The sequence below is a fragment of the Carya illinoinensis genome, chromosome 3, assembly GCF_018687715.1.
Source record: "Carya illinoinensis cultivar Pawnee chromosome 3, C.illinoinensisPawnee_v1, whole genome shotgun sequence".
Lineage (NCBI taxonomy): Eukaryota > Viridiplantae > Streptophyta > Magnoliopsida > Fagales > Juglandaceae > Carya > Carya illinoinensis.
Window position 1 is genome coordinate 47,513,002 of NC_056754.1, and position 27,833 is coordinate 47,540,834.

General features: G+C 36.4%; 1 protein-coding gene across 2 annotated transcripts; it reads left to right on the forward strand.

Moving 5' to 3' along the window:
* Positions 1–3,901: 3,901 nt before the first annotated feature.
* Positions 3,902–13,402, forward strand: LOC122304754 (dolichyl-diphosphooligosaccharide--protein glycosyltransferase subunit STT3A). 2 transcript variants are annotated; one of them, XM_043117016.1, is made up of 23 exons: positions 3,902–4,144; positions 4,566–4,628; positions 4,927–4,982; positions 5,073–5,144; positions 5,524–5,629; positions 5,713–5,763; positions 6,567–6,662; positions 6,910–6,969; positions 7,054–7,167; positions 7,413–7,499; positions 8,020–8,123; positions 8,222–8,317; positions 9,316–9,436; positions 9,516–9,596; positions 9,700–9,831; positions 9,936–10,172; positions 10,566–10,709; positions 11,418–11,604; positions 11,730–11,827; positions 11,982–12,061; positions 12,182–12,269; positions 12,838–12,927; positions 13,022–13,402. In XM_043117016.1, the coding sequence occupies exons 1-23, from the start codon at positions 4,028–4,030 to the stop codon at positions 13,082–13,084; spliced, it is 2,343 nt and encodes a 780-aa protein (XP_042972950.1). In that variant the 5' UTR covers positions 3,902–4,027; the 3' UTR covers positions 13,085–13,402. The 2 variants fall into 2 exon arrangements, with proteins under 2 accessions (XP_042972950.1, XP_042972951.1); XM_043117017.1 differs by lacking the exons at positions 3,902–4,144; positions 4,566–4,628; positions 4,927–4,982; positions 5,073–5,144; positions 5,524–5,629 and having other exon boundaries at positions 5,713–5,779.
* Positions 13,403–27,833: the final 14,431 nt, after the last annotated feature.

Here is a 27,833-nt window from a genome sequence, read left to right on the forward strand (position 1 = left end):
TCAGATCATAATCCATTATGGGTTACAATGGAGCAGCTACAAGCACCTAGAAACAGACAACAAAAACCATTCAGATATGAGGCATGCTGGTTAATGAAGGAAGAAAGCTCTAAACTGATTGAGGAAGCTTGGAGGGCACCAAGACAAACTGTGAACAAAATGCAAGGTACCATTGACAGACTAAAAACCTGTAGATCAAAGCTGACTCAATGGAATAAGCAAACTTTTGCCACTGCAAAGAGAGAAGTCTGTGCCCAAATGGACTACATCTTTACACTACAAGAAAGGAACACAGGCCAGCTAACAGAGGAGATAAAACAAGCACAACAAGAAGTAAACAAACTTCTTGAGGCCGAAAATATTAAGTGGAAACAAAGAGCCAAGCAAAGGTGGCTGGCTGAGGGGGATAGAAATACCAAATATTTCCACCAATGTGCTTCAGACAGGAGAAAATCCAATGTAGTCAGAAAATTGTTGGACAGCAATGGACAAGTAGTAAGTTCGAAAGAAGGAATTTGTGCTCTATTCCAAGAATACTTCACAGAGATTTTCACCTCCTCTAACCCCAGTAATCCAGAAGCATGCATAGCATCAATGGAAGCTCGGGTAACAGCAACACAAAACTCCATGCTGACAAAGGCCTACACTGTGCAAGAGGTGGAAGAAGCTCTTTTTAGCATGAATGGTCTAAGCTCCCCAGGACCAGATGGATTCCCTGCTATCTTCTACCAAAAGCACTGGCCAGTGGTGGGACCACAGGTGTGTGATACTATTCTAAATGTCCTTAATTCAGGTGGCAACATAAGGGACATCAATAGCATATTCATTGCCCTCATTCCCAAGAAGAAAGTTCCCAACACAGTCACAGAATTCAGGCCCATATCTCTCTGTAATGTACTCTATAAACTCATTTCTAAATGCATAGCCAACAGAGTAAGAAGGTCTTACCTAGTGTCATTTCTCCTTCTCAATCTGCTTTTATCCCTAATAGACTAATAACTGATAATGTTATTATTGCTTTTGAGGCTTTGCATACTATGAAATGTAAATTGTCAGGGAAAGAATGGTACATGGCATTAAAACTAGACATGAGCAAAGCTTATGACAGAGTTGAGTAGGGCTTCCTTAGAGCTGTGCTTCACAAGATGGGGTTCTGCAGTCAGTGGGTGGAACTAGTGATGAGATGTATAGAATCTGTCTCATATGCTCTTTTAGTGAATGGTGAGCCTCAACAAGAGTTCCTACCTTCTCGAGGCATAAGACAAGGTGACCCACTGTCACCTTATCTTTTCATCATGTGTGCAGAGGCACTAAGCAACCTGATTCACAAGGCTGGGGAAGATAGACTGATTAATGGGGTACCAATAGGGAAGAGTCATTTAAGAATCTCCCACCTCTTTTTTGTAGATGACAACCTGCTATTTTGTAAGGCAAATGTAATGGAATGGAATAGAATGATAAACCTTTTGAGAACTTATGAGATGGCATCTGGCCAAAGATTAAATCTGGAAAAAACTTCCATTATTTTCAGCAAAAACATAGCAAGGCAGACCCAAGACTACATTCTGTCAATTGCCGGGATAAGATCTGGTTTGGCCTATGAAAGGTATCTAGGATTACCATCCGTGGTGGGAAGAAACAAGTCAAAATCCTTCCAAGACATTCTAGACAAAATCAGATTGAGGCTTAGTAACCACAAAACTAAAACACTATCTCAGGCAGGGAAGGAAATATACCTCAAAGCAGTGATCCAAGCCTTACCCACCTACACTATGAGTGTTTTTAAACTACCTTCCTCCTTCTTTCAATCCATTAACAGTGTTATCCAGCAATTCTGGTAGGGTCAGCAGAAGAAGGAACACAAGATTCATTGGGTATCCTGGAGAAAAATAGGACAAGCAAAGGCAATAGGGGGACTCGGTTTTAGGGATCTTGTGTGTTTTAACAAAGCCATGCTCTCCAAACAATGTTGGAGACTAATCCAAGATCCTAATTCCTTGGCTGCCAAAGTCCTACAAGCCAAATACTACCCTAATTTGAATTTTCAAGAAGCAAAATTAGGGTCCAAGCCTTCTTTTGTTTGGAGAAGCCTCCTTGCAGCAAGACAAATTATAGAAGATGGTACTTTTTGGAGGCTCGGAACAGGATCTGAGATTCATATATGGGAAGACAAATGGCTTGGATATCCTAATCCTAGCAAAGTCATTAGCCCAATGAAAAATCTGGATGTAAAGGCAAAGGTTGCAGAATTGATCAACCCTAAAACCAAGATGTGGAAAATTGAACTAGTTCAAGACACCTTTGCCGAGGGGGAAGCAAAATTGATACTGCAAACCCTTATTAGCTCAGTGGAAACCAGAGATAGGATCATATGGAATGGTACGAAGGAGGGGTCTTTTTCAGTAAAAAGTACTTATCACATGGAAAAGGCTAAGCAGGTGGCAAGCCTAGACCAAGCCTCAACGAGTAACAAGCATCAAGAAGTGTGGAGTAAAATCTGGCAGCTGAGAATAACCCCTATAACTCTTATAATATGTTAATATATACCAGTACTATATATTATAGTTATACATTAAAGAATATAATATTTTATGTAATATTGTGATATATATAATTAATTTATACAGTTATTTATATAAATAATATATATATTTTAAAATTTTTCATTCAGTTTGGTCCGGGGTGAAAACCAAAGTTTTAAAAATAGTTCCGTTCCGTTCGGAATGGTCGGAATTTTTCGTGCTGGAACAGTGACTGGAATGGAATAGGTATCTATTCTGTTTCGAGTTAAATTCCGGCCATTCCGGTCATATTCCGGCCGTTCCGGTCAATTTCGGCCGGATTCCGGTATTCCAGCCGGAATAGTAATTCCGGTCCGAAATTAAAATTCAAATTAAAAAAATAAAAAATAGCTCTCTTGTAAATAAGTTAAAAAATAATGGATAAAATTGTACTTTTAGAATTCAAATATCCATTTCCGTGCTTGTTACTTTTAATAATTTGTCTATTTTTTAATTTTTTTCCTTTATTTTTGTGTCTTAACTCAAGTTTGTGATTTTTTTCAATATATATTCATTTTATAAATCTTTAATTCTTCTATATATATACACATATACATGATACACACTTACATATATATGTATTTATTTTATTAATTGTTAGTTTATATATATACATATAAATATTTATATATAATATATAATTAATTCCGAAACGGTACACCGAAACGTATCGATACCAAAATATTCCGTTCCAGTGTCTCAACCGGAATGGTCTTCAGAACGGATTTCAAAACTTTGATGAAAACTCCCTAGACCGCAAACCAGAGAGAATGAATCCAGTACTTTCATTTTTGGACCAGTTCGAAATGACTAATCTGGTCCAAACTGGCCAATGCTCTCCCCTAGTTCTTGCAAGGGGAGGCGAAGATGGGTCTTGAAAGACTTCACGAATGCATTGAGCTAGAGTTGAATCAATTTCTCGTTGATTATGGCAACCCGTCGGAAGGTTTCGAGGAGCTCGAAGTAAAACTGAACGGTAGGTTTTTTTTTTAAAAAATGGCATTGGTGACTCTTGAGTCTCAACTGCTTACACAACGCGATTGTACATAAAAGAATTGTAATCAAATAACAATGAAATCAAACCTACTAAAAAAAATTTAACGAGAGAACTGAATAATTTTTTATTTTTATTTTTCTTTTATCTAGAAATCAAAATTCGATAAAAAGGTCAAATCATTAAAACCTGTCCAATACGGTCACGCCACGTCGGAAACCACGCGTCCACAGCCAATGACGAAGCATGTCTGACCAGCCAATAGTGTTTCGCCACGAGCAACAAAATAGGATATCCCTGTCATTTCTGGACATATATGAGACCTTCATTGTCATTTTCGGAAATCAACCTTCCTTGTTCAAAGTCTTCTCTCTCGCTCTTGTGCACCCACGGCCACGACCTTAAAAAAAACCCACTCTCACAGCTTCAGACACACAAACTCTCTCTCGCACCTACTCAGAGCTCGCCGTCAATGGCGGCCTCGGAGACCTCCAAGGAAACAATCTTAAGATACGCTTTTGGCAATGTCCTCTCCTTCTTCATCCTCGTCCTGATCGGTGTTCTCGCTTTCTCGATTCGACTGTTCTCTGTAAGCTCTCTGATCTTCAAGTTTCCTCACTTTTATTCCAGATCCAATCGTCTCAGAGTATTTCCTTTTAGAAATTTTCTGTTCGGCTGCTGCGACAAAGAAGGCAAAGGATGTATGGAGTTAATTTCCCGCCCTTCACACATAATTTATGTTGAATACTATTCACCAAACTCGAATATTGAATAATTTAACCACGAGTCTTTTTTTTTTTAAATGCTTTATGCCGTTTAGGGATTGATTGCATATAACGTAGCAAATCCAAAAAGTTACGGGAATAAGGTCTGACTAATGGAAAATTAGAATATTGAATTTGCATTTCCTTCATATCCTTATATTTTCTCAGCGGCCGGACGAGAACAATTGTGTTCCCGAAGGATTCATTTTTATGCTCATAGCCACTGCTCTGTTTGGTAATTTGCAGGTTATAAAGTACGAAAGTGTTATTCACGAGTTCGATCCTTATTTCAATTATCGAGTCACTCAGGTTTGTTTTTTCTTGTAGAGAAAGCTTTACTTGTTTTATCGGCATTAATTTTCTTGATTTGCACTTTGGTGTTGATTCTTGAGGGTGAATATTTTGTAGTCGCTGTTTGATTACTTGAAAAATCACTGTTATGTTGAACTTAATTTTCTAAATCACAGTGTCCATGTCTTCAAATTTCATTATATCGTCATAATGCAAATGCATGTAGATGATATTCTTCTCAATCATATCCTTTACTTCTATATAAAAAAAAAAAAAAATCCATGAGGACGATAACGGCCTTGTTTTTTGGTTTCAGTACTTGACAAAGAATGGGATATATGATTTTTGGAACTGGTTTGACGATCGAACCTGGTAATTCCTTTTTTAATCTTTTTTCCTTTTAGCCAGGTTTCTTATGTAAAAATCTTAAACTGGATTTTTTGTTTAATTATTTTCCTCTAGGTATCCTCTTGGTCGCGTTATTGGAGGAACCGTTTACCCCGGACTGACATTGACTGCAGGCACTATATGGTGGTGGGTATTTGAGAGTTCTTAGTAAAAGTTAAATGCAGTTGATTTTCTCACTCAGTTTTGTTTCTGGATATGGTATACCACTATACTTGTCTCGATATGGTTTCCCCATGCAAACAGTATTTGAAGCATGTCTCGTTTGGATATAAAAATTATTTTATTTCATCTCATCTTATTAATATAGCTTTCCCAAATTCCCCCACAAAACATAATAAACAATTCAATTTTTTCAAATCCCAAAATAATAATAATATTAAAAAATAATATTCTAACAATATTTTATTCAATTTTAAACTTTCATCTCAACTCACTATCCAAATGGCACCGGTATTGACCAGTCCTATGTTGCTAATATTTTTGAGATTTTACTTTGTGATGGCAGGCTTTTGAGTTCTTTAAACATTCCTCTGTCTGTGGAAACTGTTTGTGTATTTACTGCACCTATATTCTCCGCCTTTGCCTCATGGGCTACATACCTTCTGACTAAGGTGCGTATTATGACTGGAACTGTGCCCTTAGAATCTTGAGTTTATCCTCTGCTTTAATTATGATCCTAATTTTGTCTTCATAGGAAGTTAAGGGTGCTGGTGCTGGACTGATGGCGGCTGCTCTTCTGGCCATGGTAAATTATGCAGCGGGTATTCATAACTCTGCAATTTCTTTCTTTATAGTTGGGTTTTTTAGAATGTATACAAAACCAAAACTAAGGCCCTGTTTGGATAGCAAAAGTGTTTCATCTTGTCTCATCTCATCTCATCATTATAATTTTTCCAAATTCCCACACAAAATATAAGAAATAATTCAACATTTTCAAATCCCTAAACAACAATAATATTAAAAAATAATATTCTAATAATATTTTATTCAATTTTCAACTTTTATCTAAAACCATCTCATCTCGTCTCACTACCCAAACCGCACATAAGTCATTGCTTCTGCATTGCTGTACATATTTTTTACATGTGATCCTTTTATCGTGTTTCTTTTGTGATGTATCTGTCTTTCTGTTGAGTCTAAATCTGCATTTCTCTACTCTTTTATCTTAGATATTCTGATCTCATTTTTGGGGTCCTGTGGTTGGGATAGATTTTTGGAAAAAGCTTACCATTGAAAAGTAAAGAAAAGGACTTATCAACAATGGCAATTGGGCTTAAATGAATGTATTATGTTTAACTAATATCTAAGCTCACTTGACATCATTTATTTTTTTTCTTTTTTGGGGGGGGAGGGGGGAGTTGTAACGTTCTTGGAATATGCTCTTGCTCCTCTGAGATTTTAGTATCTTTTTATAAACATTAATCTTGTTGCATGGTGTCACATATTTGTTTTTTGCAATGCATCAGTATGATCTAGCTCATAATGCTTTTTTTTATAACTAAATAAGCTCATAATGCTCACTGTTCTCTTTTGTACTTTGATTTTCAGGTTCCATCATATATATCTCGATCTGTGGCTGGCAGCTATGACAATGAAGCCGTAGCTATATTTGCTTTGATCTTCACCTTTTACCTTTACATAAAGGTTTGGTTTTGTTAAATTCCAGTAGAGTTTTTCCTATTTATGCAGTTTGTATTTACTTCTAAAAAGGATGTAGTTTTATAATATAATTATACCATTCTGGTTTGTTTCATAAACTAAAATGTTAGTTTATGAAACAATTACATGTAGTTTGCTGGCAAACTTTTTCCGATTGATGTATTGTTGGATTTCTACTTGAATCATCATTTTATCTCTGTAATCGTTGTCTGACCACAATATGTTTTTGCAGACACTGAATACAGGATCCCTCTTCTATGCTACTTTAAATGCCATAGCATACTTTTACATGGTAACCTTTGCGTGCTAATGCAGTTTAAGATCTTGTCTATGTTCACTTTTTTTATATTTTTTTCTTTTGCAAAAATTCTTTCAGGTTTGCTCTTGGGGAGGGTACACATTTATCATTAACCTTATTCCAATGCATGTTCTTCTGTGCATTGTAACTGGTCGCTACTCTTCTCGACTGTACATTGCATATGCTCCTCTTGTAAGTATCTATTGCATTCATACAACATGTCTTGTATATGAGCACAAAATTAATGGGCACCATATACAGAGATTGAAGAATGCATGCTAACATTGATCAAAGAATAGTCTCTGGTTCATAACTGTCTCCAAACTAATAATACCACTTTTAAAGGTCACAACTTCCTTGCGATTTCCTTCACTCGAAATAGAGGGTGTCACTGAATTCTCTTGGTTCGCATCAAAATTATGTCTCTTCCAATGCAGGTTGTCTTGGGAACCTTGCTAGCTTCATTAGTGCCTGTTGTTGGATTTAATGCAGTGATGACATCAGAACATTTTGCATCATTCTTGGTGAGTTTTCTTTTGTCTTTTCTCCACTGATAATTGACTCTGATTTTTGTCTTGGGTCAAAGTTATTATAGTGTTATTTTACATCTCGATTTTCCATTTCTGAGTGCTCTTGCCTGCCATATCTTTTGGCTCTTGCTAGAAAACTGTAAGCTGTGTTGACTGCAGGCACGATTGAGAGTACATAACTGGACTATGCTACTCTTATGGGTTATAGTCTCATGACTAATTACTTCATGAGGGTGTTTCTTTGGAGGCCAACAGAATTTTCAAACACGGTCTTACAAGCGTGGAAAAGATTTAAGGGGACAGGAAAGGGGCATGAAGTCAGAACTGTTTGAAATATATCACTTGGGGTCTGGGGACATAACTTAGGATAAATTGATTGATGCTATCCACTGTTCTTTTCATTTTGTTCAGTTTGCCACAGGATTTGTTCTCTTACACTTGACCTTGTACATTTTATGCCATGTTGCTTTTATTTCTTTCACATCTTGATTTCTTCTTGTTAATTTCACTACAGGTTTTCATTATTATCCATGTGGTGGCTCTTGTGTATTACATCAAAGGGATTCTCTCCCCAAAGATGTTCAAAGTTGCTGTTACCTTTGTTGTCTCTATTGGCGTGTAAGCTTTCACCATTCAATTTCACCATTATATTAATGATATGACTGAAGTCACTGAACAAAAACCTGATCACTTTTTTCTCATTATTTTTTCTGCAGGGTGGTGTGTGGTGCTGTGCTAGCTGTACTTATAGCATTGGTGGCTTCAAGTCCAACAAAGGGATGGAGTGGACGCAGTTTGAGTTTGCTTGATCCGTAAGCATCTAGTTCACTTCATATGCCTTATTTATTTAGCTACTCAAATCTTCTGTAATGATAATATGGCAAAAGAAGTAGGGCTGTACAACAACTGACGAAACTGGCCAGCACTGATGCAGATCGACTGCCGGAGCACGGAACCGGCAGAGAACCGGTTGGCCGGCAGTAGAAATTCTAGTTCAGGTTCAAACCAGAACCAAACCGGCTGATTAAATATATAGAGATATATATTGTAGTTAAAATGACACCGTTCCACTTAAATTTAAGTGAAATGGCGTCTTTTTAGACCTAATGTATACAAAAAAAATATAAGTGAAACGATGTAAACCAAACGGTGTCCTTTTATACATAACATATTAAAAAAAATATAAGTGAAAGGATGCCGTTTGATTTTAAACCAAATGGCATCATTTCAATTTGATCTCGTCTTCTTCCCCTTCCCCCATCTTCTTCTCCGATTTCTCTCATTCTCTCTCTACTCTCTTAGATGAACCTCACCACTAGGGGGACTGAGAATCGATCTAGAACTACCAGAGAACCGCTGGAATCAGTACGGCTGGTATATCTCCTCCACATTGCCCGGTCTGGTCGGTTCTTCCATGAAAATCCCCTCCATCAGTCGGCTGTGGTTTTTGTTAAAAACCACCGCACCGTTATTGTTGGTTTTCACCCCTAAATAGAAGTTATAGTTATGGTCAAGTGCAACCTGTTTTGTAATTGACCACCCTCTTGAGTTGGCACCGTTTGTTTTCATGAGTAGGCTTTTTCTGGCCTTGAGTTACAAAGTCTAGAGCCTTACTCCCACCGACCCTTCCCTCCAAAAAAATTGCCCTTCATTCACTTTGAGATATACAAGAATGGCTTGGGCTGTTTGTCATTCTATTGGTTTTCTCATATTATCGGAATAATTTTTGTTATGCTGTCGATACTTCTAGTTATATGTTAGCATGCAACATTATTTTTTTTTTCAATTTATTTTTGCTGTATCTTGACAGAACATATGCAAGCAAGTACATACCCATTATTGCTAGTGTTAGTGAGCATCAGCCTCCGACTTGGCCTTCTTATTTTATGGACATCAATGTCTTGGCATTCTTGGTTCCGGCTGGAATTATAGTAAGTTACGAACTGCAACAAATGTATGCTCTGTTATGTATACTTGTGACATCTTAACATGCTCTGTTTACTTTGGTAGGCATGCTTCTCGCCACTGTCTGATGCAAGCTCCTTTGTGATCCTTTATATTGTCACATCTGTTTATTTCTCTGGAGTCATGGTGAGCCGGCTTTGGGGATATCATGTGTCTTTTTTACTTTCTTCTCTCTAGTCTCATATTTCTCTGTCTATGTCTGTTATCATTGTTTCGGCTAATATGACAGGTGCGGCTTATGCTTGTACTTGCTCCAGCAGCATGCATCATGTCTGGGATTGCTCTTTCAGCAGCTTTTGATGTTTTTACACGGTCAATCAAATTTCAGTTGCCTGGAGCAACTGAAAATTCCGAACGTGATGTAAGCTTGTTTTCTATACACAGTACTGTGCACAGGCATTCTTCTGTGCCCACTTAGTAATTGTAATCAGGAATAAACTTCATCTTCTTTCTTTGTCCATTAAGGCAGGGGAAACTAGTTCCAATAGTGTTGTAGCACAGAATGATGTGGCCAAGACTGAAAAGAATGAAGATGCAGTGAAGGAGCGACCCTCGAAAAAGAATAGGAAGAAGGAGAAGGAGAAGGAGAATGTGGAAAAGCCTTCCGTGAAGTCCCAAATTAAGAAGAAGCTACTGATTTTACCTTTGGAAGCATCTATCATAGCTATTTTCTTGCTTGTGTTGCTGGGCGCTTTCTATGTGGTATTGGAATCGTCTTCTTTCTCCATATATAAGAATATTTCGGTGAAGCATATATATTATTCCTTGTCCAACTATAAGTTCAATTGATATATATATATATATATATATATATATATATATATATATTTGTGAAGCAATTTGATCCATATCAGAACTTTGAAAATTTTCAATTATATTCAACCTGTTTTCATGCTGAATAATTCTGAAGTTTTTCACCCTTCTGGCCTGATGCTTATCCTAAAAGTACATGATATATTGTTCTTGAATTTCCCGTGGATTTAAATGCTAACATCCATATGCTGCCTTCCTCCTTTGTACTCCCGTTTGTCCTTTCATAAGATGTTTTTCTTGATGAACGAAGGCCTCCAATTTTCAGTATCTTTCTTTTTGAAGGTTCACTGTGTCTGGGCAGCGGCAGAAGCTTATTCAGCTCCTTCAATCGTTCTAACATCTCATTCACATGATGGTCTTCATGTTTTTGATGATTTTCGAGAGGCTTATGCATGGTTGAGCCACAATACTGAGGTGGATGATAAAGTGAGTGTTGTGTCATGTATTTTCCTTTATTATACCACAATTTTGTTCTATTCTACATCCTTTTCTTTGTTGTCATGAATCTGAAGTCTAGCAAACTTTTCTTTAGTTTCTTTCTGGTATCATCATCTGAGGTTGCAGTGGTATCATGAGCTTGTTTATAATTTAAGCCTTCACGATCTTACTAAATCTGTTACTTCTCAAATCGCGGAAAAAAGAAGAAGAAGAAGTTTGTCTTGATTACAATTATTTTCACCAATGGGCTTACTCAAAGTACTTGTAGATTGCTTTTTCTGGCCACAAAGAAAGTTTCTTGTAGAATGAGTTGGATAAAGCTATGATAGATATAATTGCTGGGGTGAGAATATTGGGGTAACAGATTGCTTTTATCTACATTAATGTCTCTGGTTCTGATGATTTCCACAGCTTCATTCATTATTTCTGTTCTTCAGGATAGTTGAATGTTAAATGCTTATCAATGTCAGGGTTATAACTACTAATAAAAAAAAAATGTCAGGAGAGTAATTGCTTAGAGCCAACTGAGCGCTTCCATGAATTTGAGTTCTATTTTTATTTTACTATGTTTGTGAGATATCTATAAAATTGAGACCTATGTTGATGTATGTGGATATTGTGCCTTCTATGGAATTTTTTCACTAATGTGACCAAATGAAGTTATTTAGTACACTGATTCCTTGCTGAAAATTTCAGGTTGCATCTTGGTGGGACTATGGTTACCAAACTACTGCTATGGCTAATCGTACTGTCATTGTTGACAACAATACATGGAACAACACACATATTGCTACTGTTGGTACTGCAATGTCTTCTCCTGAAAAGGCAGCGTGGGAAATTTTCAACTCTTTAGATGTAAAATATGTTCTTGTTGTCTTTGGAGGTATATTTCTGTCTTCAATGCTTGGGATTATTATTTTTTTATTGGCGCCAGGTGTCCAGGACAAAGATGCTTGAGATTATTTTAATAACGAGATAATTTTATTCTGAAGTTCTATTTCTTATTAGGTCTTGTTGGCTACCCTAGTGATGATATCAATAAGTTCCTGTGGATGGTCCGTATAGGAGGCGGTGTATTCCCTCATATCAAGGAACCTGATTACCTTGTGAGTTATCACAAACAATTGCTAGCCGAAACAGTCATCACTAACAAAATGGGATATATATTTCTTTTGGCAAAGAAACTGGATGATACGTTAGTTTAGTGATAAATTCGATTTTCCTTCTATCTAACTATGTTCCTATTATGTTTGTATATAGAGAGATGGTCAGTATCGCATCGATTCTCAGGCCACTCCAACTATGCTAAATTGCCTCATGTACAAACTCTCATATTACAGGTAAATTATGTTGTAAAGTTGGAGGTTTAAATGTGGAGGTTGTATTTGTCTTGAATGTTTGGATGTTGAATTTTTTTTCTCTTTATTACCTGTCAAAAAAATTTTGCCTCTTTACTACAGGTTTGTGGAGACAGATGGTAAAGCCTTTGATAGGGTACGGCGTACAGAAATTGGGAAGAAATATTTCAAACTTACCCATTTTGAAGAGGTCAGTTGATCTTAACATCTGGTTTTTAGAAGCGTTATGGTATGTCAGAAATATGTTCGGATATGGCTACATTGTGACTTAAAAACATTGCTAGGGATAGTTTCTAAAAGTTATTAGAACAGCTCCTGGCTAAATGTGGGCATTGAAATGCAGCTGTTAATTGACGCAAGCATTAAACAGTTCCAGTGTGCTTTTTTTCCCTTAACCTATGTAATTATTCCGTACCCAAAACTATTGCCCTCAAGAGTATAGAACACTGGCAATAAAGTGTATTTTTTATGGTCACGTAAATATTGTCCATTTGCTAATTTTGGCTCTCTCCTTCCTATTTTGATGCGGTTAGATTTTGTGATACTTGTATTGATTTCCTTTCCAAAGTGTTATCTTATGCGAGCAAATTATCCTCATTAAAATAGATACTGTAAGCAAGTGTTCATTCTCATTTTGTCAGAAGAGAATGTATGAGCTTTGCCGATCTAATGCAACTAGGCAAATTTATTAAAAGTCTTCTTACGTGAAGTGCATGTGCTTTGTCTGATTGGACTTTTGTGGCATTTGATCAATTTAGGTGTTTACAACTCATCATTGGATGGTTCGCATATACAAACTGAAACCTCCGAAGAACAGGATACGGGGAAGGGCCAAGAAATCAAAATCGGTACTTAATTATTTCTACTTTCTTCTTTATGTATCGGGAGATTTGACCCCGTGTCATCAACATAACCGCTTTTATATATTTTGGGTCTTCACAGAAAGCAAGCTCGACGACTGGCACCAAAAGAATTGGGACGAAAAAGAAGAATCCTTGGCACTAATGTCGTTATGTCCGCCCCGCCCCCCCCCCCCCCCCCCCCCGGCGGGGGAATTCAGTGACTGTAGTTGATCCATGAAAGTGTACCAGAGAGCCATTTTGGAGGACTGCGCTGGCATAGTTAGTCATGTTTTCTTACACAATTGCAAAATGATCGATCCGAATATATATTTGCAGCCTCGAAAGATTTTGTACTTTTCTAGTCTCTTAACACTTGGCGAACGCATTTGGGTGGTTGTTTGGGATTGGCTTCAAGTTCTACATTCACTGTACTTCTCTGGCCCATTAGACACTTCCTTTTTGACATGTGACTTTTTTTTTTTTTTAAAAAAAAAAAAAAAAAAAAAACGTGTTCTTGCGGTAAATGCCCTGGCATTGCCAACTTCAGATTATTCTGTTTCTGTTTTCTTAACATGCCTAGGAAAATTCACTGGATTCGCTGCATTGTTTGGCTCCCGTGGCACAACGATGAAATCTCACAGAAATGGGACAAAAATCCTGAAAGTCTCAAGACAAGGCACGTTAGTAGAACGGATTAGATTTTTTTCCTTCTGCATTTCCGGAAATAACTTGGTAAACAGCGCCTGATTATGGTTAAGTAGTTCAAAGATGCTTTCATTAACGGGTTTTGATCATTTCTCTCTTATATGGGGAGTGCACCATCTGGACTTTCCCTTCTAATGGACAAGGCACGTTAGTAGAACGGATTAGATTTTTTCCTTCTGCATTTCCGGAAATAACTTGGTAAACAGCGCCTGATTATGGTTAAGTAGTTCAAAGATGCTTTCATTAACGGGTTTTGATCATTTCTCTCTTATATGGGGGAGTGCACCATCTGGACTTTCCCTTCTAATGTACAAAGTAATCAAAATTCTTTACTAGGTACATTCTTGTTATGGTTAATGCCATTGTTTCTCTATATGTCTCTAGTGACCAGTCTCGCACTTTAGCATCGCAATTCTGATACAAGATCGGAATCGGTTTCCAGCACCTAATCGGTAATACGGTATGGTTTAGGTAATAGCATAAAAGTTTACCTTCCTTGAGAGTTATAATCTCAGCAAAAAGATTTGCACTATGACCAAAGAAATGAGAAAAAGAACCATCCCATGTATGTATGCATAACGCTATGGTAGAAAAAAGAATTTTTCAGAGCCTTTAAACCATCTAGAAACTTTATTAATAATAAAATCAGCTTCCATATTCATGACATTGTTAGACCTGCAGTTCTTTCTAGCAAGCCAAATTTCCCACGATGGGAAAAGAGCCTTGCTGCAAAAGAAGAATACTTAATTCAACAGGCTTAAAGTGAAGACACCAAGTGGAGCTTAGATCTTTAATCTTGAGACAGAGGAAACAGCAAAGCCGCAGTCAGAAAAAGAATAGGAATCTACTTTATAGCAATCTGGGGAATACCAAATAAATAATTAGCCAATTCTCTGAAAGCAGCAACATCTCAATACAAGAGGAATACAACATAGCTGTACGGCTGAATCTAGGGACACCCCACCAAGCCAATGTTTCCAACAGGATCAAAACCTTGGAAGTGAGCAATATTGTACAGAAACAGTAAAGAAGAAGAAAATCTAATAAAATCCAAAGTAGAACTGGTTTGAAAAAAAGATCATTCAAGAGAATGCAAATTCGGAGATTCACTCTCTCCTTTGGCTAATAGAGAGATTGGATCTCACTTGTAGACAATGGACATCACGAAGCTATGACAAAAAAATGGTAATTCCAGCTACCATTGATGGTCACATCGTTGAAAAGTACATTGGAAGAGAAACAAGAAACCTTGTATATCAAGTGTGCAGACCAAATTTTTGAACCACATACTAGTATTAACAGGCCTAATATGAAGGTTTGGTTCAATAAAACCCCTCAGATTTGATGAGTTTTTTTTAAGCATAAAAGTTATTAGGGTGTCCTAAAAGTTCATAGGAAAAAGCTTGAGGCTGGATGGATGCCAAACATGTTTTCCCACCGACCAATAGGAACATGCCATGTAGGCATTCCATGGGAGAGTAAAATGAAGGTTAATGTACCGAATTTTGTCTTATGAGTAAGAAGAATCACCTCTCTCCCTCTCCCTCCCCCATCTGCATTACTTTCTGCGCCAAACACAAGAATCACTTTTGACGGAACATATCTGCATGATGGAGCCAGCCTTCTCGAGCCCCCATCTGCTCTCCACTCCACCACGCAGAAAGCCCCAAAGAAATAATCTTTAGGTTGAAAGGTAAATAAAATGTGTTCTTACAATAATCTTGCCTAATGAAGGTTAACATAAAAATTAAAATAGCTAGGAATAACATTTTTACACATTGCGCAATTTCCTTCAATTTGTATTGTCTTTACCTTGTTAGTTCACATTAGAAGGTATAAAAATACTTATATCTAACTGTAAATATGGGAGTACTTATATCTAGAGTGTTGAGTCTGCTGTGATCTAGTGGTCTCGATTTTTTTAAAATTTTGTGGTTGTGTTGGTTGGCCATGTTTTCTAAATGTTATGCTCTAGCAGTGTTTTGAAATTATTCTTTTGTTTCTGATTTGACATAATTTCATTTTTTTAGTGTTTGATTGTAATGTTTGGATATATCAAGGTTGAGTGAATGACGAGTACATCAATAGATCATGTTGAGATTTTAGACGGTGATAATTCTAGCACCGATGAAATTAAGATGATTGTAGAGGATGGTCAGTTTGAACAAAATAAGAACATGCCCAAAGAAGGCCATACAATGTCATTTTCATATATGAAGCCATATGTGGGGCTAGAGTTTGATGATATATAGGATGCACTAAGTTGCTATAAGGTCTTCTCCAGACAAACTGGTTTTAGCATTCGAACAAATCATACTCGGTTGTCAAGCATAGACAAATCATTGATTGGTGTAGAATATGTGTGTTCAAGAGAAGGATTCTTCCAGAATCATCGTAAACTTAAAGAGAGAGTAAGACCTGAGACTCCGAAAACAAAGTGTGCGTGTAAAGTGATAATGACACTAAAAAAGAATGGAGACAAATGGGTTGTGTCGAAATTTGTACTCCAGTATAATCATGAGTTGTTGACACCTAAGAGTACAAGTTTGCATCGTGGGTATAGATGGGTGACACCAACGCAAAAAAAATTAATAGACACACTAAATGAGTTGGGGATACCAACATGAAAAATAATGTGCGTATTGAATAAGAAGTCAGGTGGTGATTATAATGTTGGTTACATTGTTAAGGACATTCATAATTATTTGAGCAATTGAAGAAATCAACTTCTTGATGAGGGAGATGCACAAAAGTTATATGAGTACTTTTTGAAAAGCGAACGTAATAATCCAGGTTTTGTATATTCGATCCAAGTTGATGCAGATGGGTCGATGGGAAATTACTTTTGGGTAGATGCGAGATCAAAAGCCACATATCAATATTTTGTCGATGTTATTACGTTTGATGTTACGTACCTAACCAATCGCTACAAGATGCCCTTTGTTCCATTCACTGGAGTTAACCATCATTATCAATCTATCATATTTGGATGTGCGTTATTGATAAATGAGACACCCGAGTCTTACACATGGTTATTAAAAATATGGCTAGAAGCGATGCTTGGTCGTGCTCTCTCTACATCAATAACTAATGATGACAAGTCAATGGCTAAGGCCATCGCGAAGGTATTGCCCAATACAACTCACAAATTGTGCTTATGACATATCCTATAAAAAGTTTTTGAACATCTAGTTCATGTTTATAACAGATATGCACAATTTAAACATGATTTTAACCATTGCATTCATGAGACACTAACTATTGAGGAGTTTGAGTTGGAATGGACTGAAATGTGTTTGAAGTACAAATTCGAAAAAATTAGTTGGTTGCAAACTATTTATGTCAAGAGAGAAAAGTGGGTGCCTGCTTACTTGAGATCTACATTTTGCACTGGAATGTCCATAACTCAACAAAGTGATAGTATGAATAAGTTTTGTAAATCACTGGCTCAGATGACATGAGACCCAGCCTCTATAAGAGAGGTCCTGGGTTCGATCCCCCTTCCCAAATCCCCCAATATAAAAAAAAAAAAAAAAAGTACGATGGTAAGTGACTTCGTCTATCAATATAATAAGCTTTGAATGCCTATTATCTAAGTGAGAAAGAGAAATATGTGAAGACAAAAACATCGAGGCCAATTATGAAAACTTCCACTAGTATTGAAAAAGAAGTGGCCAAGCTCTACACAAAAAAATCCTTTTTGATCTTTCAATATGAGTTATTTAGTAGTCAATGGTTCATGGCATACAAAATACATAAGGAAGATGGACAAAAAAATTATTTGGTAGGCATTAATGGGTATGAAAATCTAACATATGAAATAGCACTTAGAATGGAGAAAAGTGTTGTTTCTTGCACATGTTATAAGTTTGAATTTATTGGTTTCCTATGCTGGCACATCTTACAAGTTTTGACAAAAAAAAAAAAGAAATGTTTGGACCTTGTACTGCAATCATATGTGTTAGAGAGGTGGACGATTAATGCAAAAAGTCGTGTGGTACAAGGGATATGTGTCGATGAAGGGGCCATTGGAGACTGTTTCAATTGCATTAGTCATGAAACATCGTTTGATAATACAGTTTTATATAGTTGCCGAGATGAGGTCACTATCTATTAAGAAATATGAGCATGCTTGTAGAAGAATAGAGACTATTCATCAGGAGCTTCTCTTGATGAATGAGATGACAATGGTGGTAATAGGGAGGGACATCCGGTCCAGAGCCAAATAGTTTTAAACTTTTCATTATAAGATCCTCCAATCATTATATCTAAAAGAAAGCCCAAATCATTACAACACAAGAATCCAAAGGAAAATGCACTAATGAAGAGGCGACGATGCAGAATTTGTAAACAAGAACGACATGTTAGAACCAACTGCCCATCACGTAGGTAATTGCAATGATTTTATTATGTTTATAATTATATCGTATGTTCCTTGTATGAACTTTTAACTTAATAAAATATTTTTTTTATAGGAATATGGGCGAACTAAGTTTAAATATATTACCTCCAAACTCGACCACTATGTCAACACTATTTGATATGTATGAATACTAATCTTATTTTATATTTAAATGTTTGATTTGGTCACTTCTTGTCACCCCTTTGTGAAAATTGTTTATGGTTTGTAAGAATATGCAATTTCTACAAATGTCAGAAAATGAAGAGTATGGAGCATCTTGAAATTTTCAGTTTTCACAAGATGATTAATTATTGGGTAGCTGATTTTTTTGTAGCCATTATATTTTTGTAGGCATCATACTTTTGATTTTCTTGTTTTCAGTAGAAAAATTGACCCTAAAATATGTATATCGAATAAATTGAAATAGAAATCTGATTTGTGCTTTCATTTCTTCCTTTCGAAATTGTTGTTTGTACATCTGTTTCTTCATATCTAAATTTCTATAAATTTTGGGATTCATTCAGTTTGTGGAGTTTATAATTAGGCAATTTGAAAGTGAATTCCTAGCACTTTTGAGTCATTGAGTCACCTCCTCTGTCCTTAATAAAACAATGTGATAATAGCTCAGTTGTAGAAAGGGGATGAATTAATATAGATATATATATATATATATATATCAATTACTTTCGTAACCATTAGAAAGGGGATGAATTATAAGTTGGATTGTTGAAATCTGGATTTTCCTTGTAAAAGAGAAAAGAAGAAATGATTTACAAAAGAGAAATGATTTTCCTTGTAATATGGCTACATAAGTATGGATATGCCACTTCAATCATTCCAAAAGAGAAAAGAAAAATCGACATATGCAGCCAAAAAAGTCACTCCATTCATCCTATAATATTCAAATAGTCTTTTACAAAAATTGATCTAGAAAATAAATACAACGTGTTCCGATAAGCCAAGTACATCTTAATGTAGCATTAAATGATTTACAAAGCATGAAGGCTCATAAAATTTAAAACTAATAAATAATGCAATAAATACAATCCAAGATGTAATCAAGGCATATTTGTACTTCTTCTTCATTGATTTGAATTTGATGTATTCAATTCTTGCATGTCCATATGCTACCATTTCATTTATTCGTGGTGATAATTCCAAAATTCGTTTACAACAATCCGGTTATTCCATTTCAAGATCAAGCCATTCGAAAAAATCACACTATTTTTTATCCTTATAATTTGGACAATTGAAAAACCTTCATCCAATACTTTTTGGGTAGTCCAACATCCGCATTTTGGAGGGAATGCCACAATAACATAGCGGTCTTTGTTCCGAGATTATTTCATCTTTTGCCCTCATAGACCGTAAACTAGATATGGTGTCTCCACTCTTTTCCATATTGCTGCCAAAAAAAAAAAGGAAGAAGAAGAAGAAGAAGGAAACACTGCATTAAAGATTGCAAAATTAAATAGCTAAATTCAATGTACACAGAGATACTGGGTTAAGGTTATGTATGTGTGTGTATTTATTTAACACTTCAAAAACCAAAACGGCAATAATAACATTTCCCATTTTGCACAGTTTTAATGAGTAATCTGGATTATTGTAATATGGATATATACTATCTCATGACATCATGTTGTAATATGGATTATTGCCAAAAATTATACTTCTATAACTCTCAAACAGTCACAAATTTTATATAAAAGTTAATCAATGAGTAACTCCATGATTTGTTTGCATGCTATTTTATGTATTTGGCTTTAAACCAGCACGTTAGTAAAAGAAAGAGTCATGTATTCTTTGTTCTTTGTTCTCAAACCGAAGTAATAAAATCATCCAAAATATCTAAGACTACAGCTAGTGTTCAATTTGAATTGCAGAACAGAGTTCAAAATAAGGGTTTTTTTTTTTAAAAAAATGATTGTTTTTTTTCCACAACCATATAAGTGATTTCTTCAACACGACTGAAAATCCAGATTTGCATAAATGAAAACTGCAATATGCAAGATGTTCCCTTCGTTTCACAAAACTGACCAGTACACAATTTCTAAAATGGCCAACCCTAAACTTGTAAATCCTAAGCATTACAGTCTCCAACACAACTTGTATACAATAATTTTTATTTTTTACTAAAAGGGCAAAGACAATACAAATTGAAGGAAATTGCTACAGTGTGTAAAAATGTTATTTCTAACTAATTTAATTTTTATATTAACCTTCATTAGCCAAGATCATTGTACTAAGTTCAATTTTTTTATTTTTTTACTTTTCAACCTGAAGATGATTTTTTTGGAGCTTTCAGTGTGGTAGAGTGGAGTGCAGATGGGGGCTTGAGAAGACTAGGGCTCCATTGCACAAATGGGTTCCGTTGAGCGTGATTCTTGTGTTTGGTGTAGAAAAGAACCCAAATTTGGGAGGGAGAGGGAGAGAGAAGGAGAGAGGTGATTCTTCTAACTCATAGGACAAGATTCGGTTCATTAGCCTTCATTTCACTCTCCTATGGAATGCCTACGTGGCATGTTCCTATTGGTCGGTGGGAAGACATGTTTGGCACCCATCCTGCCTGAAGTGTCACTCAAGTTCATAGCCTCCAACCCAGTTTAATATGCAATAATCTAATAAAAGATAAATAAAAGATGCAATGCCTTTAGAACGTCATGAAAGCTACACAAGCTCAATCGTCCTTCCTGTAGTTTACGTATTTTGTCCCAAACAATCTAGTTTTTACTGAGAAAATTTATAATCATACAAACTCTTGGAAAAAAGCAATATCCTCATCAATCAATCTTCCTTCCATGAAAGCTCCCTAAATATAAATCTTAAAAAATAAATGGCCAACAATTCAAAGAAAAACCATTTGCACCAGTGGCTGCATAGGTGAGATTAGACAACATAGCATACTTAAACCTCATGCTTAGGAGGTGTGGCCAAGAGCATTTCATTGTCAGCTTTCGAGACTAGCTTAGTAATAATATGAAAAAAAAGGCAAAAAGATCAATGATAGTCTCAACAGAGTTTTTTCTCAAAAATATACTCATCTATAATCCCAGAGGGAAGCATCAAAAAGCTTACAACAAATTTCTTTCTTCTGTTTTTAGCTTGCTATGAAAAAGTTTGATATTTCTCTTGTCAAAATACTGAGAAACCAAGAATGCCAAGAGAGCTTTTGGAAAAACCTCGTGCTATGTACAGCGTAATTCTCATTAAGTAGTAGGCAATCAGCCCATGCTTTGCAAGGAAAGAAAGGATTACCATACATAATAAATTCTAACGTATAAGTCCCTAAGAATTAGCATTTATATATGGTAAGAATATTACTTGTACAGCTAGTATAAACAGATAAATATACATGGCAAGAATTAGCATTTATTATATGCGGTAACATCCTCCCTCAAATTGTTGTTGGTTGACTAATTGATCCAGGTAAGTTAACCAACAATAATTTGCCAACAAGAAATTGATGCCGTTGTCGAGTCATGGCTTTGGTGAAGACATTAGCCACTTGGAAATCAGTAGAAATGTAAGGAAGAGATATCATCCAACTTTCTAAGGAATCGCGGATAAAATGGCAATCAATCTCCATGTGCTTTGTGCATTCATGGAATACGGGATTGGTTGCAATCAGAATAGCACTAGTATTATCAGTATGAAGAGGGGTAGAATGAGTTTGAGGAAACCCAAGCTCTTCAAGAAGACTGTGTAGCCATACAATTTCAAAACAAGCAGTGGACATGGCACGATATTCGGCCTCAGTAGATGATTTAGAAACAAGATCTTGCTTCTTACATTTCCAAGAAATTAAGGCATCACCTAAGAACATACACCAACCTGTAGTAGATCGACGCCTATCCGAACACCCAATTCAATTAGCATCACTATATGCATCAAGTTAAAGAAATGAGCATGTAGGAAAGAATAACCCATGAGTAGGTGACCCTCGAAGATGGCAGATAATGCGGCGAACCGCAGCAAGATGAAGATGCTCAGGAGAAGACATAAACTGGTTGACCTGATAAATGGCATAGGAGATATCTGATCAAGTAGTGGTCAAGTAGATAAGACTCATAACCAAGCACCGATAGAGAGTAGAATCATCTAAAAGATCCCTTTCATCTTTCCTATATTTGACATTTACCTCCATAGGGGGTACAGAGGAAGTGGAATCAGATTCAGGACAATTACGTCTTTTATGCAAAAAACCAGGTTTGAACATTTCCACAATTGTTAGAGAATCAGAAAAACTATGCATAAAAGATAAAGATGAAGAAGGCAGCTGAACATGAAAGGGGAAGAATTGTTGATTTAAAAAAAAAACCACATTTCTAAAAACTCTTATACGACGAGCATGAGGATCATAACAAACATATCCATTTTGAGGGATACCATAACCAAGAAAAACACACTTAACAGATTGAGCAATAAGTTTATGTCGTTCATGAGCAGGGAGATGCACAAAACAAACACAACCAAATGCACGAAGATCAGAATACGAAGTAGAATGGCCAAACAACTTAAAGAAAGGAGAAACATTATTTAATGTAGGAGAGGGTAAACGATTGATCAAATGAACCAAAGTAGAAAGTGCTTCACACCAAAAACGAGAAGGAACAGAGGATTCAAGTAAGAGAGTTCTTACTTCATCAAGAAGATGACGATTTTTTTCGCTCAGCAAGAACATTTTGTTGCAGTGTCAAAGGATAAAAATGTTGAGAGATGATCTTTTTGCTTTGAAGAAAGCCCTGAAACTCATTAGACATGTATTCTCCTCCAAAATCAGATCGCAAGACCTTGATGCTAACGGAGAATTGAGTCTCAAGAAGTGCAAGGAAGTGCTTAAATATTAAAAAAAAACTTGCCTTAGCCTGAAGGAAATAAACCTAAGTAAAATGACTAAAGTCATCTATGAAAGTAACAAAGTACTTATAATAAGCATGAGAAACAACAGATGCAATCTCCCAAACATCACTATGAATAATATTGAAATAGTGTGAGACACGAGATGCATGATGAGGAATAAGTAGAACTTTATTTTTGCCAAGTTTGCATGTTATACACTCAAAAGTAAGATCAAGAGAAGAAAATGCCTTATTGCCCAATAAACCAGAGTTAAACAAAGTATGAAGTACATGCGAGTTTGGGTGGTCTAGACGTCTATGCTACATTTGATTTCCATCTCAAACAACATTACATGCAAAGGAAAGTAAAGGAAAACTAGGGATCATTTTGGAGTAATGTGTAAACGAAAGAGTCATCCCACTTTAAGCCCCTTCGCAATCATCTTCCCGGACACTTGATCCTGCACAACACAACCAGAACGAGAGAAATGGGCATTAAAATTATGATCGACCAATTGACCAACATAAATAAGACTTGTGGACAAGTCAGGAGACACAAAAACATTATTCCAGGAAGAAGAAAGGTCACCAACAGCGCGGATAGGTAGAGAACTGCCATCAGCGGTGTTAATTTTCAAGTTTCCATCATATTTTCCATTGGTAAGAGGGATAACAATATTGATTATATGGTTAAAGGATCCGAAGTTAAAATACCAAGACTTAGAGGGAACTGTATGATTACCTGAGAACCCAAAAGTAGAAAAAGTAGAAAGTATCATATATTGTACCATTTCAGGAGTGAGGGTGTTCAGGTTTGCTATGGTCGAAAAAGTAGGAGTAGGAACAACCTGCAAGGCAGCAGGCAACGTAGTAGAACTGGAAACACTAATGAGGCATTATAAGCAGTTCCCTGCTTCATTTCAGGTCGAATGGGACAAGCATGAATGATATGGCCTTGCTTCTTGCAATAGTTACAGAACTTCTAAGGACAATCCCGAGCAATATGACCAAAGGCTTTACAACTAAAGCACAAGACAACACGCATGTCTCTACCCTTATTCCTCCCTTGTGCTGCATAGGCCATAGTAATAGTCGCACTAACATTAGCCCGATGTTCCATGGAAGCTTGAGTTACTAGACTCTACTCCTCTCAAAGAAGTTCACTCAAACAAGCATCCAAAGAACAGGATTATGATTCATCATATTAGAATGTGCAATGTCAAAATCAAATTGTAGTTTCATCAAAAATTAATCTCGCTTGTTGGTTGCATGCACTGCTAAGACAGCAAAGAGAGCTGCAACTGGAACATTAGCATAAACAATGTTTGAATAGTTGGCCCAAAGATTTTGAAAACCAGAAAAATATTCCTCAATTGAGAGACTCCCCTGTGTGAAATTAGCCATCTCATACTCCAATTGAAATTGCCTAGCCGTGTTGTCTTGATTGTAAAACTTGTTGAGATAATTCCACATGTCAACAACAGTTTTATAAGGCCCTGGATTAAGAACAAGGTGAGGCTAAACAGAGCTAAGGATCCGAGTCATTACTCGAGCATCCTTGATTTGCCATTTCAACAAAGCCTCTACATCTTTAGGTGTGGGATCACTCCCATCGATACGACCCCACAATTCTTTCCCTTTGACAAATAATTGAAACTAAAACTCCCAAGCAGAATAATTTTTGCCAGTAAAACGAATATAGAACTAGTCCAACTTATCTGATGACATGATGGAACCAAAAATAAAATATCCCACTAGAAAGTTGCGCACCAAAATAGAAAGTGCCGAGAACCAAAATAGAAGGTGCCGAAAAATGAATCCAAACCAGGAACCAAAACAAAAAGTGCTGAAATCCAGAATAGACCCAAAGAACTAGCACATATAGCACCAAAATCCATAACATAGGCAAAACAACTTGCCCAGACAACGTTGAAAGCCACAAAGAAACTAGAAACAAGTCCAAGTGACGCCAAAATCCCCAAAGGAACACCCCCGAGCAAAAAAAGTTCGAAACAAGCAAGGAATTAGAAACCTGCTCTTGATACCATGTAAAAATATTGAGAAATCGAGAATACCAAGAGAGCTTTTGGAAAAACCTCGTGCTATGTGGAGCGTAATTCTCATTAAGTAGTAGGCAATCAACCCATGCTTTACAAGGAAAGAAATGATTACCATACATAGTAAATTCTAACGTATAAGTCCCTAAGAATTAGCATCTATACATGATAAGAATATTACTTGTACAGCTAGCATAAACAGATAAATATGTAAGAATTAGCATTTATTATATGCGGTAACATCTCTCATCTTCGTATAGCCAATAATCAGTCTTTGTTTCGTAAAGTTCTCCTTCTAAAGTGAAATTGAACCATAAGATTGCTGCAATTTCTGTAAGGCCTCAAAAGCAAAAGATGACCCACTGAACTTAAAATTCATATTCGGATGTTTGAATTCTATCCCAAAACTGACCCAAAAGAGTGATACATATTATCAAAAGTTGACATGTTCCAATCTTTAAGAGCAGGAAAATCTGTGAAGACCAGGAAGAGGAAATCCAATTTTGAAATAAATCTAACAAATTCTAGGAAGTTACGACGAGATACCCACATTCATTGAAGTAAGATCCTACTCTAGCAACATGATTATTTTGAAGAAGCAAAGGGGTGTCGTCATAATGATTTTTCTCAAGATGACTGAGCAAATACAGCAGAAAATTCAAAATACAGTACTTCAGAAGGTATTAACTACAAAACCAAATGAACTTTGAGCTAATAAAACGAAAGCTGTCGGATTTCTAGGAGATAAATTAGGAAGTCCTATTTTAGATAAAATCTGTCAGATTTCTAGGAGATAAATTAGGAAGTTCTATTTTTAAATAAAATCTGAAATTACTATTTCAGATTTTAGATATTTCTGTTTCCTGTTTTCTAGCCTAGATATTTGCTGATTTGATTTGCTGATTTTATGGCCTTCCTGATTTAGTGGCCCTCCTCTTCTATTTATCTTGTAATCGTTTCTCTTGGAGAATAATAATAATGATAATTCTTCTTCTCAAAAACTACATGGTATCAGAGCTTCGTGCTCTGCTTCTTTTTTCTGATGATGTCATATAAGTCGACGATGACCGGCGCCTAAAGAAATCCTACCGTCTCTTCTGACTCGTCTGATACTTCAGAAAATATTCCACCCAATCCCAGTCCCAATCCCACGACTGTATCTACTGATTCCTATTCCTAGAATTCAGCCATTTATCTTATTGCTACAAAACTCAATGGGCACAACCATCTTGACTGGGCTCAGTCTGTAAAATTGGCAATTGATGGCAGAGGAAAAATTGGGCATTTGACTGGCAAAATATTGAAACCTGCTGCTGGTGACCCTAGTCAAAAAAGATGGCAGTTCGAAAATTCTCTTGTTATTGTTTGGCTCATCAATTCCATGGAACCTGCCATTGGAAAACCTCACCTATTTCTTCCCACTGCTTAAGATGTCTGGGAGGCCGTTCGAGATCTTTATTCGGACTTGGAGAATTCTTCTCAAATATTTGAGTTGGAAACTCGACTCTGGAAATCCAAGCAAAATGATCGCGAAGTTACCACTTATTATAATGAATTGGTAACGTTATGGCAGGAACTTGATTAGTGTTATGATGATGTTTGGGAAAAGTCGAACCACTATGCTCGTCACAAGAAGAGAGAAGAAAACAACAGGGTTTACATGTTTTTAGCCAGCCTTAATCGAATTTTGGATGAGGTTCGCGGCCGCATTCTAGGCAGGCAACCATTGCCCTCTATTCGGGAAGTTTTTTCTAAAGTTAGACATGAAGAGTTAAGGAGAAAAATCATGCTGCGCAATACCAAAACTGGTTTAAACCTGGAACCTGAGAATTCTGCTCTTGTGTCAAGAAGTGTTGATTCTGAAAATGACGGGCGTAATAAATCATTGTGTGAGCACTGCAAAAATCATGGCATAAGAAGGAGACCTGTTGGAAACTTCATGGTAAACCAGCAAATTGGAAGTCAAAATCCAAACGTGATGGTCGTGCCTACCAAACCACTGCTGAAGAGCTTCAGGAGCTTTCTACCAACTCGGATGCAGTACCTTTTACCAAGGAGCAATTAGAGCACCTGTACAAATTGTTTCAATCTCCAAAACTGTCCTTAACTCTGTCTTGTTCTTTGGTACAGAAGGGTAATCCTCTTGCTAATGCGTTTTTAGGTGTTATTCCTAACTCTATTTATTCTTGGATAATTGATTCCGATGCAACTGATCATATGACTGGTTGCTCCAAATTGTTCTCATCCTATAGTCCGTGTGCAGGCAATAAAAGGGTCAAAATTGCAGATGGTTCACTCTCAGTAATTGCCGGGACAAGAACTATCAAACTCACTTTGTTGTTAACCCTCTATGATGTGCTCCATGTTCCCAATTTGTCTTGCAATTTGTTGTCCATTAATAAACTTACCTTTGATCATCAGTGTCAAGCTAATTTCTACTCTTCTTATTGTGAATTTCAGGAATTGACCACGGGGAGGATGATTGGCAGTGCTAAGGAAAAAGATGGACTCTATTTTTTTGAGGATGGACCGAACTCGAGTAGACAATGTCAAAGTACTTGCTTAAATTCAGTTTCTGTTTCCAAGGATAATGATATTATGTTATGGCATTATAGGTTAGGCCATCCTAGTTTTCAGTATTTAAAACACTTGTTTCTCAATTTATTTCAGAATAAAAGTCCCACTTCCTTTCAATGTGAAGTTTGTCAATTTGCTAAACATCATCGTGCATTCTTTTCCACCCAACCCTACAAACCAACTACTCCATTTACTGTGATTCATAGTGATATCTGGGGCCCTTGTAGAACATCTATGTATTCTGGAAAAAAAATGGTTTGTGACCTTTATTGATGATCATACAAGATTAAGTTGGGTTTACTTGATGACAGAAAAATCTGAAGTGGGAAC